The sequence below is a fragment of the Chlamydotis macqueenii genome, chromosome 8, assembly GCF_036417535.1.
Source record: "Chlamydotis macqueenii isolate bChlMac1 chromosome 8, bChlMac1.mat, whole genome shotgun sequence".
NCBI classification, from domain to species: Eukaryota; Metazoa; Chordata; class Aves; order Otidiformes; family Otididae; genus Chlamydotis; species Chlamydotis macqueenii.
In genome coordinates, this window is record NC_141563.1 from 32,853,256 (window position 1) to 32,864,946 (window position 11,691).

At 61.3% G+C, this 11,691-nt stretch overlaps 2 protein-coding genes and 1 non-coding gene across 4 annotated transcripts; all 3 read left to right on the forward strand.

Annotated features, from left to right (window-relative positions):
• The first annotated feature begins 108 nt into the window (after positions 1 to 108).
• Positions 109 to 2,702, forward strand: BSND (barttin CLCNK type accessory subunit beta). Of its 2 annotated transcripts, none has more exons than XM_086754053.1 (4): positions 109 to 285; positions 1,107 to 1,186; positions 1,408 to 1,641; positions 2,399 to 2,702. In XM_086754053.1, the coding sequence occupies exons 1-4, from the start codon at positions 109 to 111 to the stop codon at positions 2,700 to 2,702; spliced, it is 795 nt and encodes a 264-aa protein (XP_086610179.1). The 2 variants fall into 2 exon arrangements, with proteins under 2 accessions (XP_086610179.1, XP_086610180.1); XM_086754054.1 differs by having other exon boundaries at positions 2,417 to 2,702.
• Positions 2,703 to 3,998: 1,296 nt separating this feature from the next.
• Positions 3,999 to 4,069, forward strand: TRNAG-CCC (transfer RNA glycine (anticodon CCC)). The gene has a single exon. It is a non-coding gene; the product is annotated as a tRNA-Gly (tRNA).
• A 1,475-nt stretch (positions 4,070 to 5,544) lies between these two features.
• On the forward strand, positions 5,545 to 10,600 carry PCSK9 (proprotein convertase subtilisin/kexin type 9). The gene is made up of 12 exons (XM_086753819.1): positions 5,545 to 5,667; positions 6,293 to 6,481; positions 6,602 to 6,725; positions 6,871 to 7,004; positions 7,154 to 7,295; positions 7,400 to 7,596; positions 7,749 to 7,932; positions 8,082 to 8,252; positions 8,439 to 8,587; positions 8,701 to 8,866; positions 9,112 to 9,293; positions 9,576 to 10,600. Exons 1-12 carry the CDS (start codon positions 5,551 to 5,553, stop codon positions 9,741 to 9,743), a joined length of 1,923 nt encoding a protein of 640 aa, XP_086609945.1. The 5' UTR covers positions 5,545 to 5,550; the 3' UTR covers positions 9,744 to 10,600.
• The last annotated feature ends 1,091 nt before the right edge of the window (positions 10,601 to 11,691 follow it).

Sequence of the window (11,691 nt, forward strand, 5' to 3'; positions counted from 1 at the left end):
TGGCAGCCTCCGGAGAAAGAAACCACTCCTTGCCTTACGCCGGCGCTGCGCTCAGCAGCTGCAGGTCAACCGGCTTCCCGGCGTCTCTGCCTCTCCCACCCGGCGCCCATGGCCGAGGAGAAGACCTTTCGCTATGGGTTCATCATGCTGGGATTCTTCCTGGTGATGACGGGGATGTTCATCATGAGCGTGGAGAAACCCCAGATCTACATCACCTTCTGTGTGCTGGGCGTCCTCCTCGTAGCCGTGGGCATCACCTGGAGCATGTGCCAGTGCTACCCGAAGGTAGGGTCCATCCCGCCATCGCGTGCCTCGGGGGGGGCTCGGGGGCTCAGCCGGGTTTGTGGGGGCTTCCATTGCTGTGTAGCCTCAGGCTGTGCCTCGGTTTCCCTGTCTGTAGTGGCAGCTCCCAGGGGAAATCAACTGGGGCAATCCAGAGGGGGGAGCGTTGGTTTGGGTGAGAGCAGGACTTCCTCCAGCAGAGGCCATGGAGGTCCGGAGGGGCCCAGTCCTTGCCCGCCAGTCTCCTTGGCAGAGGGCAATGCCGGCGCGGCAGGGTGGCCGTGTGTCCCTGCCCCGGGAGACGGAGCTGGCAGAAAAGGCTTTTTTCCAAGGCTGTGAGGCCGATCTCAGTGATGCAGGACAGCCCGTCAGCAGCTTGGCTGCACCCCGAAATGCGGGGCAGCGCATGGGACCCCAGGACCTGGGACCACCTGGGACAGACTGAGTCCCTTGGGACAGGGCTGAAGCTGACCCCAGCTCTCCCCAAAGCTGAGCTCAGCCCCGGCAAAGAGGGAGCCGTTGCTTTGTCACCGCACTCGGGGCTCAAGGACGGGTCACCCTCGACGTTGTCCCTGGCCACCGGCCTCCTTGGGGACATGCATGGCCCCCCTGAGGACAAGGTGATGAGAGGGGCTGTGCTGGCCTCATTCAATCCTGTGTTGATCCCCCCCCGAAAAAAAGTCATTCCCAAGCAAGCCACTGAAATGTGCTGGGAAAAGCCCAAAAACCCAGCTGAAGGGACATCCCGGACTTTTCACCACTGACGAGCGCTGAGGGTCCCTGTGACGCCCAGCGCAGCCCCCCCAGCATCTCTTTCCCCCCAGATAACATTCGTTCCCGTGGACCTCGAGGCCGAGCGGTTCCTGGACCACAAACCCATCGTGCTGCTGGAGGGCGACATGCGGTAGGTCCCAGCGCCCGGGCCTGGCAGCCGTGTTCCTTTTGGCGGCTGTTTGAATCTGCAGACACAGTTGTCCCTCGCGGCAAAAAGTGATGAGGGGGGGCTGGGATGGGGGAGGCAAGGGCTGAGCCCACCCAAGGCTGGAGCTCGAGCAATGCGTGTCCCTGAGCATCTCTGTGGGGTCCAGGTCCCGCTCAGGGTCCCATTCCTCCTTCCTCCCCCAGTTTGCAGGCACCCTGCCCCAAGCCGGAGGCCACCAGCCCCTACGAGAAAAGCCTGCCATCTTACGAGCAGATCCAGAGGCAAGCGGTGGGCTCGTGCCCGCTCCCGCCTGCGGCCCAGCCCAGACCCCGCAGCTGCTCCCAGCTGGCGAAAGCAGAGGTTCACCGGGAGCCGGGGGGTGCCGGAGACCTCTCCCGAGAGCCGGCGCCTCAGCTGGAAACGGCGGCAGGCAGCTGGTAGGCGATGCCCACGCGGTCGAGGTGGGGTGTGAGGTGAAATTGGTGGGGGGGGCGTCAGGTCCCGGTGTGAGGGGTGGGAGAGGAGGGGTTTTTGCTGCTCACACAGCACCAACCCCTGGAACTCCAAGCCCCAGCGGTGTCTCAGCCCTTGGGGAGTCTCAGCACCAAACGATTTACCGGGAGGAAATCTCTATTACCTTTGGTTGTCATTTGCATTTTGCTTTTATTTCATTTTATAAATGTAAACGATGTCCCTCGTCAGAATAAATCCCAATTTCCCGGTCAGACTTTCGCAGAAACGAGACACCCAGTGCGTGTCCCTCAACCCAGACGCCATGTACGATGCCCATGCATCGGTTTGGGAGGTCCCAAAATCGCTTTGCAGGCCATGGGGGCCACCGTGCAGTCTCGGGGGTGTAGGACTCGGGCATCACCCCTGCCAAAATGCACCCAGAGCCGGCACGGGGCACTCTGCTTCCTCCCGGGGATACAGGCACAGCATGCGAGGGCAGCCGTGACGTGGTCCCATGGGCGGGAGAAGGACCCCGGCAGGCAGGTTGTCCCCAGTGGGGGCTGAAATAGGCCCCTCTAGGCCCCTCCCAGGGGGTCCCAGCCACCCAGCAAGGGCACTGGTGATGCTGGGATGCTAGCTGAGCAACGCCAAGTCCAGAGCTGGGTCCAGCAGCCATCCACTCCGGTGGAAAGCCCAGCTCCCGCCCAGCTGTGTTTTGGGTGACCCTCACCCTGCCCTCAGCCCTCCCTGTCCCCACAGGGCCCCCCGGCCGGCCCCAGGGGACGCACCGCTGGCATCCCTCCTGGAGGACATGGACACCCCATCGCTGGAGGGCTCTGCGCCTGGCAGCCCCGCACCACGGGGCCGGCCCCGGCCACCAGCCACCCGCTCCAGCTGCACCCCGACCAGCTCCCCGGCCCGGGGAGAGCACCCCGCGTCCCCCCGCAAAGGCGCTGGGGAGGAGGAGGACCTCTATTACGGGCTCCAAGAGGGGATGGATGCTCTGCTCGAGGACAGCGACCGCCTTTTTGAGCCTGAAAACTGATTTTGGCCACTCGGCATGGACCTGTCTCGTGGAGGGGGCGCAAACGTCTCAACTTGGAAGCGAGGGGCTGGGGCTGTCCCCTCCTCAAAAGCACAGCGTCCCCTGCGCCACGCCACGCCCCTCACGCCCACCCGGCCGCAGGGGAAGCTGCCGTCCCGCAAAACCCGAGGGGAGCAGCACCGTCTCCTGAATTTCTGCAGCGTAGGGGACAAGGCTTCCCACGCCGGAGCCCTTTGGGTGGATAAGCGCGAATGCTGGGCCGGGTGGGATCCAAACTAAATAACGACCTTCGGAAGGGAAAACATTTGCTTTGCTGCTGAGAAGAGGATCGGCGCTCAGGGACGCTAAGATGAATTCGGCCCAGGCGGGCTTTACGAGGCAGAGATGTCTGCAAAGCCTTTTTCCCACTTATCAAAGCCGCCCTGGAATTAAAATTAAATCCTAAGACTTGGAGTTCATGTCTGCAGGTTGGGAGAGGGGTGGTGGGTCCCCCATCTCCTGCACGGAAGCACCGGCAGGAGCAGCGACCTCCGCCTGCCCTTCGGCTGCTGGGGCTGTGGGGATCTGCGCGCCCAGCCGTGTTTACAGCCAACCGTGCCGTCGGGAAGGCGGGGAACGAAGACGCCGGTGTTTGCTAAATATTGCCGGCAGGATGGTGAGCGCCCATCCAAGAGGAAGCGTTACCCAACCGTTGACCCTTGCTCCCATCTTTCCTGGCATGGCGGGGAGCGTGGTGGCCGTGGGGACGCCATTTGGATGGGGTCATGTCTCGCTGGGTTCCGGAGGGTTCCATGGGGCGGGATGCGGCTCAGAGTCGCTGGCTCGTAGCGAGTGTAGGGATCTTGTGGAGACCTGAAAGCCTCTGTGAAAGAAATCTAATTTTTGAAAGTGCTTTCCTGGGGCTGAGATGGGGTGGGCTGGAGCCTCTCCACACCCCGAGACCCCTTTGTGCACCTGGATTCGGGTCCCTGCACCCCTCAGCGACGCCGGGAGGAGCCTGGGGTGGCAGAGTTCAGTTCCCTCACGCCGGCTGAGGTTAAACATTGTGAGAAATGGGACATTCCTGCATGAAATTACCAATTTCAAAGCCCGAGGCCCCGGCCGGCTCTACCACTCATTTCACCCCACCCGTGGGAAACCTCCCGGCCGTGGGACGCCCACGCCGCGGCCCCACGCGGGTGGGACGGTGCCCAGGGCAGGGTGGGGGCGGAAGGGCGCGGTGGCACCGCTACCCACGCAGGAAAGGGCTGTCACGCCGCGTGGGCTTGAGAGGGCGCTGGGGGCCATTGTACCAGTGCACCAGTGGTGTAGTGGTATCATGCAAGATTCCCATTCTTGCGACCCGGGTTCGATTCCCGGCTGGTGCAACCCTTCTAAAAGTTAATACAGCAGCTCCAAGCTGTGTGGTCTCGATTCCTTAAACTGCACCCAAAACAAAAATAAGAGCTTTTTTTTTTTTTCTTGTCGCTATAGGATGCTGGCCCCTGGCCCAGACATCACCCTGCCCTCTGCCAGCACTGCCCTGGAGCTCTGCGGCTCTTCAGGGGTCCTTTCCCCCTTGTTGGGGTCTTCCCTGTTGCCTTTTTCCGCTCTCTCCTCCCTCGTCCTACAAACAGGACCCCTCCATTTTACACAGACGCAGCCGGAGGGTACCGCGGTGCTCAGCAGCACCAGAGGCTTCCCTGTGAGCCGGGATGGGAATCACAGAACCGTAGAACGGTTTGGGTGCGAAGGGACCGGCACCCCCCCAGTTACCCAAAGCAGGGTGCAGGCGCTCACTCAAGGTGTCATTAAAAAAAAACCATAAATCCATATAAACCATAAGCATCCATAGAAAATGTATACATCCATATAAGACATATGCATCCAGATAAACCATATGTATCCATATAAAACATACAAATCCATATAAGACACAGACATCCGTATAAAAGATACACATCTATACAAGACAGACATATATATACATTGCACACATCCATATAGAAGACACAGATCCATGTAAGACACATATATCCATATAAACCGTGTACATCCAGATTAAATATACGTGCCCACATAAACCATACACATCTATGTAAAAGATACACATCCATATGACACATACATCATTATAGAACATATACATCCGTATAAAACGTACACATCCATACGACCCACACCAGCCCTGAGGAGCCTGCAAACAGCCGGTAGCGGAGACAAATCCCGGTTTCCCTCCGGGGCAGCGAGCAGGGCAGGGGTCTGCCCAAGGTGACCGGGGATGCGGGGGCAGCGCGGGGGCCGGGCTGTGCGGGAGGAAAGAGGTGGAAAAAAAAAAAAAAAAACAAAAACCGGGCTGAGAGCCACGGGAAAACCCCAGCCGCATCCCGCAGGAATGGTGTTTGCCGTGCGTGACGGCTGTGAAACCGCCTCGGCGGGATCAGAGGCTTGCGAGGGGCACACGAGAGCGCCCAGCCCCTTCCCCAAAACAGCCCCCGAGCGTCTGCGTTCAGTGCGGTGACTCGAGGGGGTAGCGGGGGGGGGGGGAATGAGGGGCAGCCCCGCCCGCCCCCCGCCTCTCTCCGCGCCCCCACGCGTGCCCCTTCCCCGTCCCGCCGCCCCGTTAATGGTTAACCCGCCCGGGTGGGCCGACGGGGCCGCGGCCAGTGGCGTGATCCCCGCCCCGGGCAGCGTGAGGGGCGTGCGGGGGGGTGGTCCGGTAACCTGGGCTCCGCGGGGGCGCAAGGTACCGGTCGCTCGTTGCGCCGCGCTGAGCGGGCGGCGGGACCGGTTCCCCCGGGCGGGGATGGCGCTGCGGGCGCTGGTACCGGTGCTGGTGCTGGTGCTGGTGGTGGGGCTGGGGCTGGGGATGGGGCCGGGGGAGATGGCGGAGGAGCTGGTGCGGGCGCTGGGAGAGGCCGAGGAGGAGGCAGCCGCCCTCGGGGCCGCCCCGTCGGGACCCGCCGCCTTCCACCGCGCCGGCAAGGTGAGGAGAGGGGGGCGGGGGGCGCCACGCGTGGGGGTGAGGGAGGGGGTATGTGTGTCCCAAACCCGAGCCTGGAGGTTGTGTCCCCCAAACCTGAGTCTGGCGGTTGTATCTCCCAAACCCAAGCTCAGCGGCTGGGTCCCCAAACCCGAGCCCAGCGGTTGTGTCCCCCAAACCCAGCCCTTGTGGCTGTGTCCCCTAAACCCGAGCCCGGCAGTTGCATCCTCTGGAACCCAAGCCCGGTGGTAGTGTCCCCCTAGACCTGAGCCTGGCAGTTTTGTCCCCCCCAAACCCAATCCTGGCAAGCCCCAAACTCAAGCCCCATGCTTGTGTCCCCTCAAACCCAAGCTCAGCAGTTGTGTCCCCAGACCCAAGCCTGGCAATTGTGCCCCCTGAATGCAACCCTGGCTGTTGTGTCCTTCAAATCTGAGCCCGGTGGTTGTGTCCCCTGAAACCCAAGCCCAGCCATTATATTCCTCAAACCCAAGCCCCATATTTGTGTCACCCCAAACCCAAGCCCAACAGTTGCATCCCTAGACTCTAGTCCAGTGGTTGTGTCCCTCAAACTCAAGCCCAGCAGTTGTGTCCCCCAAACCCGAGCCCGTCGGTTGCGGTGTCCCCGCAGGCGTCATGGCGGCTGCCTGGGCGCTACTTGGTGATGCTGCGGGCGGGCAGCAGCGAGGCCGAGGTGCGACGCACGGCGCGACTGCTGCAGGCCCGGGCGGCTCGGCGGGGATACTTGACCGAGCTGCTGCACGTCTTCCACCTCCTGCCCGCCTTCCTGGTGAAGATGAGCAGTGACGTCCTGGACATGGTATGTGGGGCAGAGGATGGGTCCTGGGGCGGTGGGCTGTGATGGGGGATGGCAGCCCCAGCCCCAGGGGGGGAACAGGAGCTTTGCCACCATGCCAGGGGCTGTGCCTCCTCCCCACAGGCGCTGAAGCTCCTGCACGTGGAGTCCGTCGAAGAGGATGCCTACGTCTTTGCCCAGAGCATGCCCTGGAACCTGGGCAGGATCTTGCCGCCGCAGCCCGGCTTGGGCACCTACAGCCCTCCCAGTAAGCGCTGGGGTGTGGGAGGACAGGGATATCCCCCCATCCTGTGGTCCTGCAGGTCTGGGGCTCCTGCCCCCATTTTGGGAGTATCTCGGGTGGCCTGGGCTGACCGTGCTGGTGGTTGCCTTTCCCCCCATGTCCCTGGTAGATAAAGGCGACCGGGTGGAGATTTACCTGCTGGACACCAGTGTGCAGAGCACCCATCGGGAGATCCAGGGCAGGGTGCTTGTGACTGACTTCGAGAACGTCCCTGAGGAGGATGGCACCCGCTTCCACAGGCAGGTGAGCCCCGCGGTGCCGCACGCCGCAGCCTGGAGAGAGCATCTGTGGTGGGATTTAGCTGGTGCAGAGCACAAAGCGTGGGGTGGGATGAGGAGGACCCTGCAGGGTCGCAAACCTGCCGGGGTGTAAAACAGCGGTGCCCACGCCAGGCCAGCAAGTGCGACAGCCACGGGACCCACATGGCCGGGGTGCTGAGTGGGCGCGATGCCGGCGTGGCCACGGGCGCCAATGTCCGTAGCCTCCGTGTGCTGAACTGCCAGGGGAAGGGCACCGTCAGCGGGACCCTCATCGGTGAGTCACCCCACGCCCCGGAGAGGAGCATGCTCCCTCCCAGAGCCCCCTCGCCTTGTCCCCCTCCTGCGAGAGTGTTCTGTCCCTCCTCTTGTTCCCCCCAGGCCTGGAGTTCATCAAGGCGTCGCTGGAGGCTCAGCCCCACCTGCCGCTGGTGGTGCTGCTGCCCTTCGCCGGCGCCTACAGCCGTGCGCTGAACGCCGGCTCTCGGCGGATGGCGCAGATGGGGGTGGTGGTGGTCGCGGCTGCCGGTAACTACAAGGACGATGCCTGCCTGTACTCACCAGCGTCCGAGCCAGAGGTACAGGCTGGGGGGGTTCCTTGAGGCGTGGGGACACGTGGGGACGTGCTGCCACCTCCCTAGGCTCATCCGCTCCAGCGCCACGTCGGCCGAGCGGGTGAGGGCTGCACATCCCGTCCCACCCACGTCCCCTTCCATCACCGCCCTGCCAGGTCATCACGGTCGGTGCCACTGACAGTGAGGACCAACCTGCCTCCATCGGCACCCTGGGCACCAACTTCGGCGGCTGCGTGGACCTGTTTGCCCCGGGAGATGACATCATCGGCGCTTCCAGTGACTGCAGCACCTGCTTCACGGCACAGAGCGGGACGTCGCAGGCGGCCGCGCATGTGGCAGGTGAGCCGGGCTGCGGGGTGGTGGACAGGGCTGGCCCTCCTCTTGCTGATGCTGGGCTATGTCTCTCGGGAGTTGCGTGGCTTGGAGGGAGTCGTGTGTAGGCTGCGTGACCCCCGGTGCTCACCGTGGTCCCCTGCGGCTCTTGGCAGGCATCGCTGCCATGCTGCTCAGCGCTGAGCCCCAGCTGAGCCTCGCCGAGCTCCGGCAGCGCCTCCTCCACTTCGCCGCCAAGAACGTCATGGACATGGCGTGGTTCCCGGAGGAGCAGCGGCTCCAGACGCCCAACAGCGTGGCCGCACTGCCCGCCCAGCTGGGCGCAGGTAAAGCCCAGGCTGTGTCCCTCCCCGAGCCCTGCCGGCGATTGCTGGACTCGAGCGTAGCCGTTTGCACGTGGAGGGTAGCGGGGAGACCTGCCAGCCCTCGCTGGCGGCTGGGTCCATGCCGTCAGCTCTGGGTGCTGCGGGGGGGCATCTGCCCTGCTGCTGATGCCGTCTGCCCCGTTGCAGACGAGCGGCTGTACTGCCGCTCAGTGTGGTCGGCACGCTCGGCACTCACCCGGCACGCCACGGCCGTGGCTCGCTGCGCAGGCCATGAGGAGATGCTCAGCTGCTCCAGCTTCTCTCGCAGCGGCAGGCGGCTGGGGGAGCACATGGAGGTGAGCAGAGGGCACGGAGGCAGAAGTAATGCTCCTGGGGTGCCCGCCGAACTTGGAGGGGCACCCCCAGGCCCCCGAGCACCCCCGGTGACGCCGTGCTGCCCCGGCTGCAGGAGAAGGACGGGCAGAAGCAGTGCGTGGCCCACAATGCTTTCCGGGGCCAGGGCGTCTATGCCATCGCCAGGTGCTGCACGTGGCCGAGGGCCGAATGCCAGATCAACGCCAGCTCCTCGGCGGCCGAGGGGGCCGGCTGCTCCCCGCGGGACCACGTGCTGACTGGTAACGCCCAACATGGCCGGTTACAGACCCTTGAGCCAACAGCCTGATGGCCAAGGGTGTTTCTTCTTCCAGAAAAACTCTGGAAGAGGGTAAAAGGGCGGGTGTGAGTGCTTGGCTGATGGAGAAGAGAGATGTGCTGTGTGCATGGAGGCAGGGGAGGCTCAGGGCTCATCCCTCAGCGCCTGCGCGTGCAGCGGGGTGCCGCTGCAGCTGCCCTGCACCAACAGCCCCTGTCCCCTTGGCAGGATGCAGCTTCCACTCCCCCGCTGCAGCGCTGGGTGACGGCGGCAGGGCTGTCCCAGGGCTGGGGAGCAGGCCCAGCCACTGCGCCGGCAGGACGGAGGTGATGGCGCACGCCTTGTGCTGCCCCGCTGCCAGCCTCGAGTGCCGGGTGAAGGAGCACATGTCCCCGGGCTCTGCGGAGAAGGTAGGGACGGTGTACTCTCCTCCGCCGTGGTGTTGTCCTCGCCTCCGCTTGTCCCTCTGCCACCCTGATGGGGAGTGGGGTTGGCTTCGGCATCTTGTTGTGACCATAGCCCCCACCCCAGCCTCCACTGGTGTCCCCAGTCACCCACATGTGATGGGACACCCTGCCTGGCTGGGTCCAGTGCTCCAGGCAACATCACCCTGAGCCCTGGGGACCATCAGGGACGGGCAGACCACCACTCCTTTGCTGATCTGTGGAGGGTGACCTCTCCTCCCTCATTAGGTGACGGTGTCCTGCGATGACGGCTGGACACTGACGGGCTGTAACGCCCATTCCCAGAGCCCCGGCACCAGGGGAGCCTACGCCGTGGATGATACCTGCGTGGCAGCCAGCGTCCCGGGCAGCAGTGCGGCCATGGCCATCGCCATTTGCTGCCGGAGCCGGCAGTAGGGACGGGCTGAGCCGGAGAGGCGGCTGCCCTGGCCCGGCATGCCCGGCGTAGCAGGGATGGGTGCCTTGCTGGACCATTGTGTCACCGGCTTGACACCTTCCCGGGGCTGAGCTGCCGCTCCGGGCACGGTCCACCCTCCGACACGGGGCTGCTGCTGACCTCCACATGACGGTGGGGCCCAAGCGCGTCACCCTCTCACACACAGTGGGGCCGAGAGCCAGGGTGGCTCTGCAAGAGCTCTCTGAGCAGCCCCCGCACAGCCGGAGCCCTGCCCCGTCACAGGAGTCACCCCGGCATCCTTCTTCGTGGTGTCACCCAGCAAAGGACAAACCCACCACCTTTAATAAAAAAAAATATTGTGGTGAGGATTGGTTGAGGATTGCTCCTTTCTTTCCTGGTTAGTTGCTCATTAGATGTCAGGTAATGCTGCTTAGCACCTGGAAAACCATAGTTTAGCCATTTTTGGACAGTTTTATAATTGCCTACTCGTGTACTTAGGAGACTTCTTTACCTTTTAGTCAAGTGTAAGGGCTCCAGTTTAAACAGTCTGCTTATTTAATTAGATTTTAATCTGCGTTGCTACTGAGTCAGCTACTGATTTGTTAGTGGTTTTTTTGTTGTTAAGTCAAACTTAACAATCTGCTGGTGTTAACGCACTGCTTTAACAGTTTCCCTTTCAGGGCTTCCCAAGACACATAAAACTGGCTGTAATTCTTTAAAAAAAAAAAAAAGGAAGAAAAAGCTTTCTTAGAATCTTGGTTTCTACATTTGTACCTTAAATATTTATTTGAAATTTTATAAATAAACATTTTATAAATGTCTTTTAAAAATAAAATTCACAGACCAGTGCTCAGTAGATACGATCCATCGTCTGGCTTCAGGTACGTCTGCGCGTGGAACCAGTCTGGAAGGGGGAGCTGGCACGCGTTGGCGGGGATGCTGCTCCCCCAAACAAGCTCTGCCTGGTTGGTGAGCCAGCCCCAGGGCCCCAGATTCCTGCGTGGGGTTCAAGGTGCCCCCAGACAACCACTGGCACCCTCCAAGGGCAGCGCAGAGAGAGCAGGCACCCTGCCCTTGCCCACAGCCGGGCTGAGCTCCGGGACTGGCGCAGAGACCAGGGGCTGGGTCTTGTTGTCCCACACACAAGCAAGAACAGAAGTTTGTTTTTAAAACAGTGGTGGAGGACAAAAGCTTCCAGTTACAGAAACAAACCATCATCCAGCTTCAGGGAACGTGCCCTTGTGCTTTTTGTTCCTGTTGTGAGTAACACTGGGCTTCACTCCGTAAGCGCTGAAGCCCCGACAGAAGACAAAGCGCAGATGCTCAGGGAGGTGCACAGCAGCAAAGGCTGAGAAGTACCAAAAGCCACCAAAGCTGGGTTTCACTTTTTTTTTTTTGTTTTGGGTGATTAGCAGGCTCCTGGTACTACAATACATAATTTCTGTGGTGTTACCTGAGGACAGATGAAAAAAATAAACCTTGATACCACAAGCATCAGGTTAACCTGTCAAAATTTGGCTGTCCTGGGTTGGGTGTTTCTCCCCATCAAAAAGCCCCTTTCAGCTCTGTTACTCCAGCTTTAATAGGAAAGAGAAGACAGAGACTCAGCAGGAAGCACCACTTTGAAAGGCTTAAATTATTTTTAAGTTGTTACCCAAGGACGGCAAAAGCCCAACCCTAATCTAAAAGCGTAATTATATAACATGTATATAATTATAACTGATAAAATTATGGGCTGTAATCTGAATTTTGCACAAAGAGGGGGAAAAGGGATGTTAGCCTACGAGCTCCTGAGCAGCTTTGGCAGAGCTGGTAATTTTTCAGCAGTTCCTAGGCTGTAACCTCCCAAAACATCAGATATCTCACCTCCACTGACTCCCCTGCGAGAGGGGAAGACCCTGGCACCTGCTCACCCACCAGCTCCAAGCAGAAGAGGAGAGCACAGGC

Bases quoted from the DNA above. Each gene is read 5' to 3' on its own strand.
- BSND (XM_086754053.1), top strand. From the start codon at position 109: ATGGCCGAGGAGAAGACCTTTCGCTATGGGTTCATCATGCTGGGATTC. The intron at 286-1,106 runs GTAGGGTCCATC...CTTTCCCCCCAG, and splicing joins TGTGCCAGTGCTACCCGAAG to ATAACATTCGTTCCCGTGGA. The intron at 1,187-1,407 runs GTAGGTCCCAGC...TTCCTCCCCCAG, and splicing joins CTGCTGGAGGGCGACATGCG to TTTGCAGGCACCCTGCCCCA.
- PCSK9 (XM_086753819.1), top strand. From the start codon at position 5,551: ATGGGGCCGGGGGAGATGGCGGAGGAGCTGGTGCGGGCGCTGGGAGAG. The intron at 7,296-7,399 runs GTGAGTCACCCC...TGTTCCCCCCAG, and splicing joins CGTCAGCGGGACCCTCATCG to GCCTGGAGTTCATCAAGGCG. The intron at 9,294-9,575 runs GTAGGGACGGTG...CTCCCTCATTAG, and splicing joins CCCCGGGCTCTGCGGAGAAG to GTGACGGTGTCCTGCGATGA.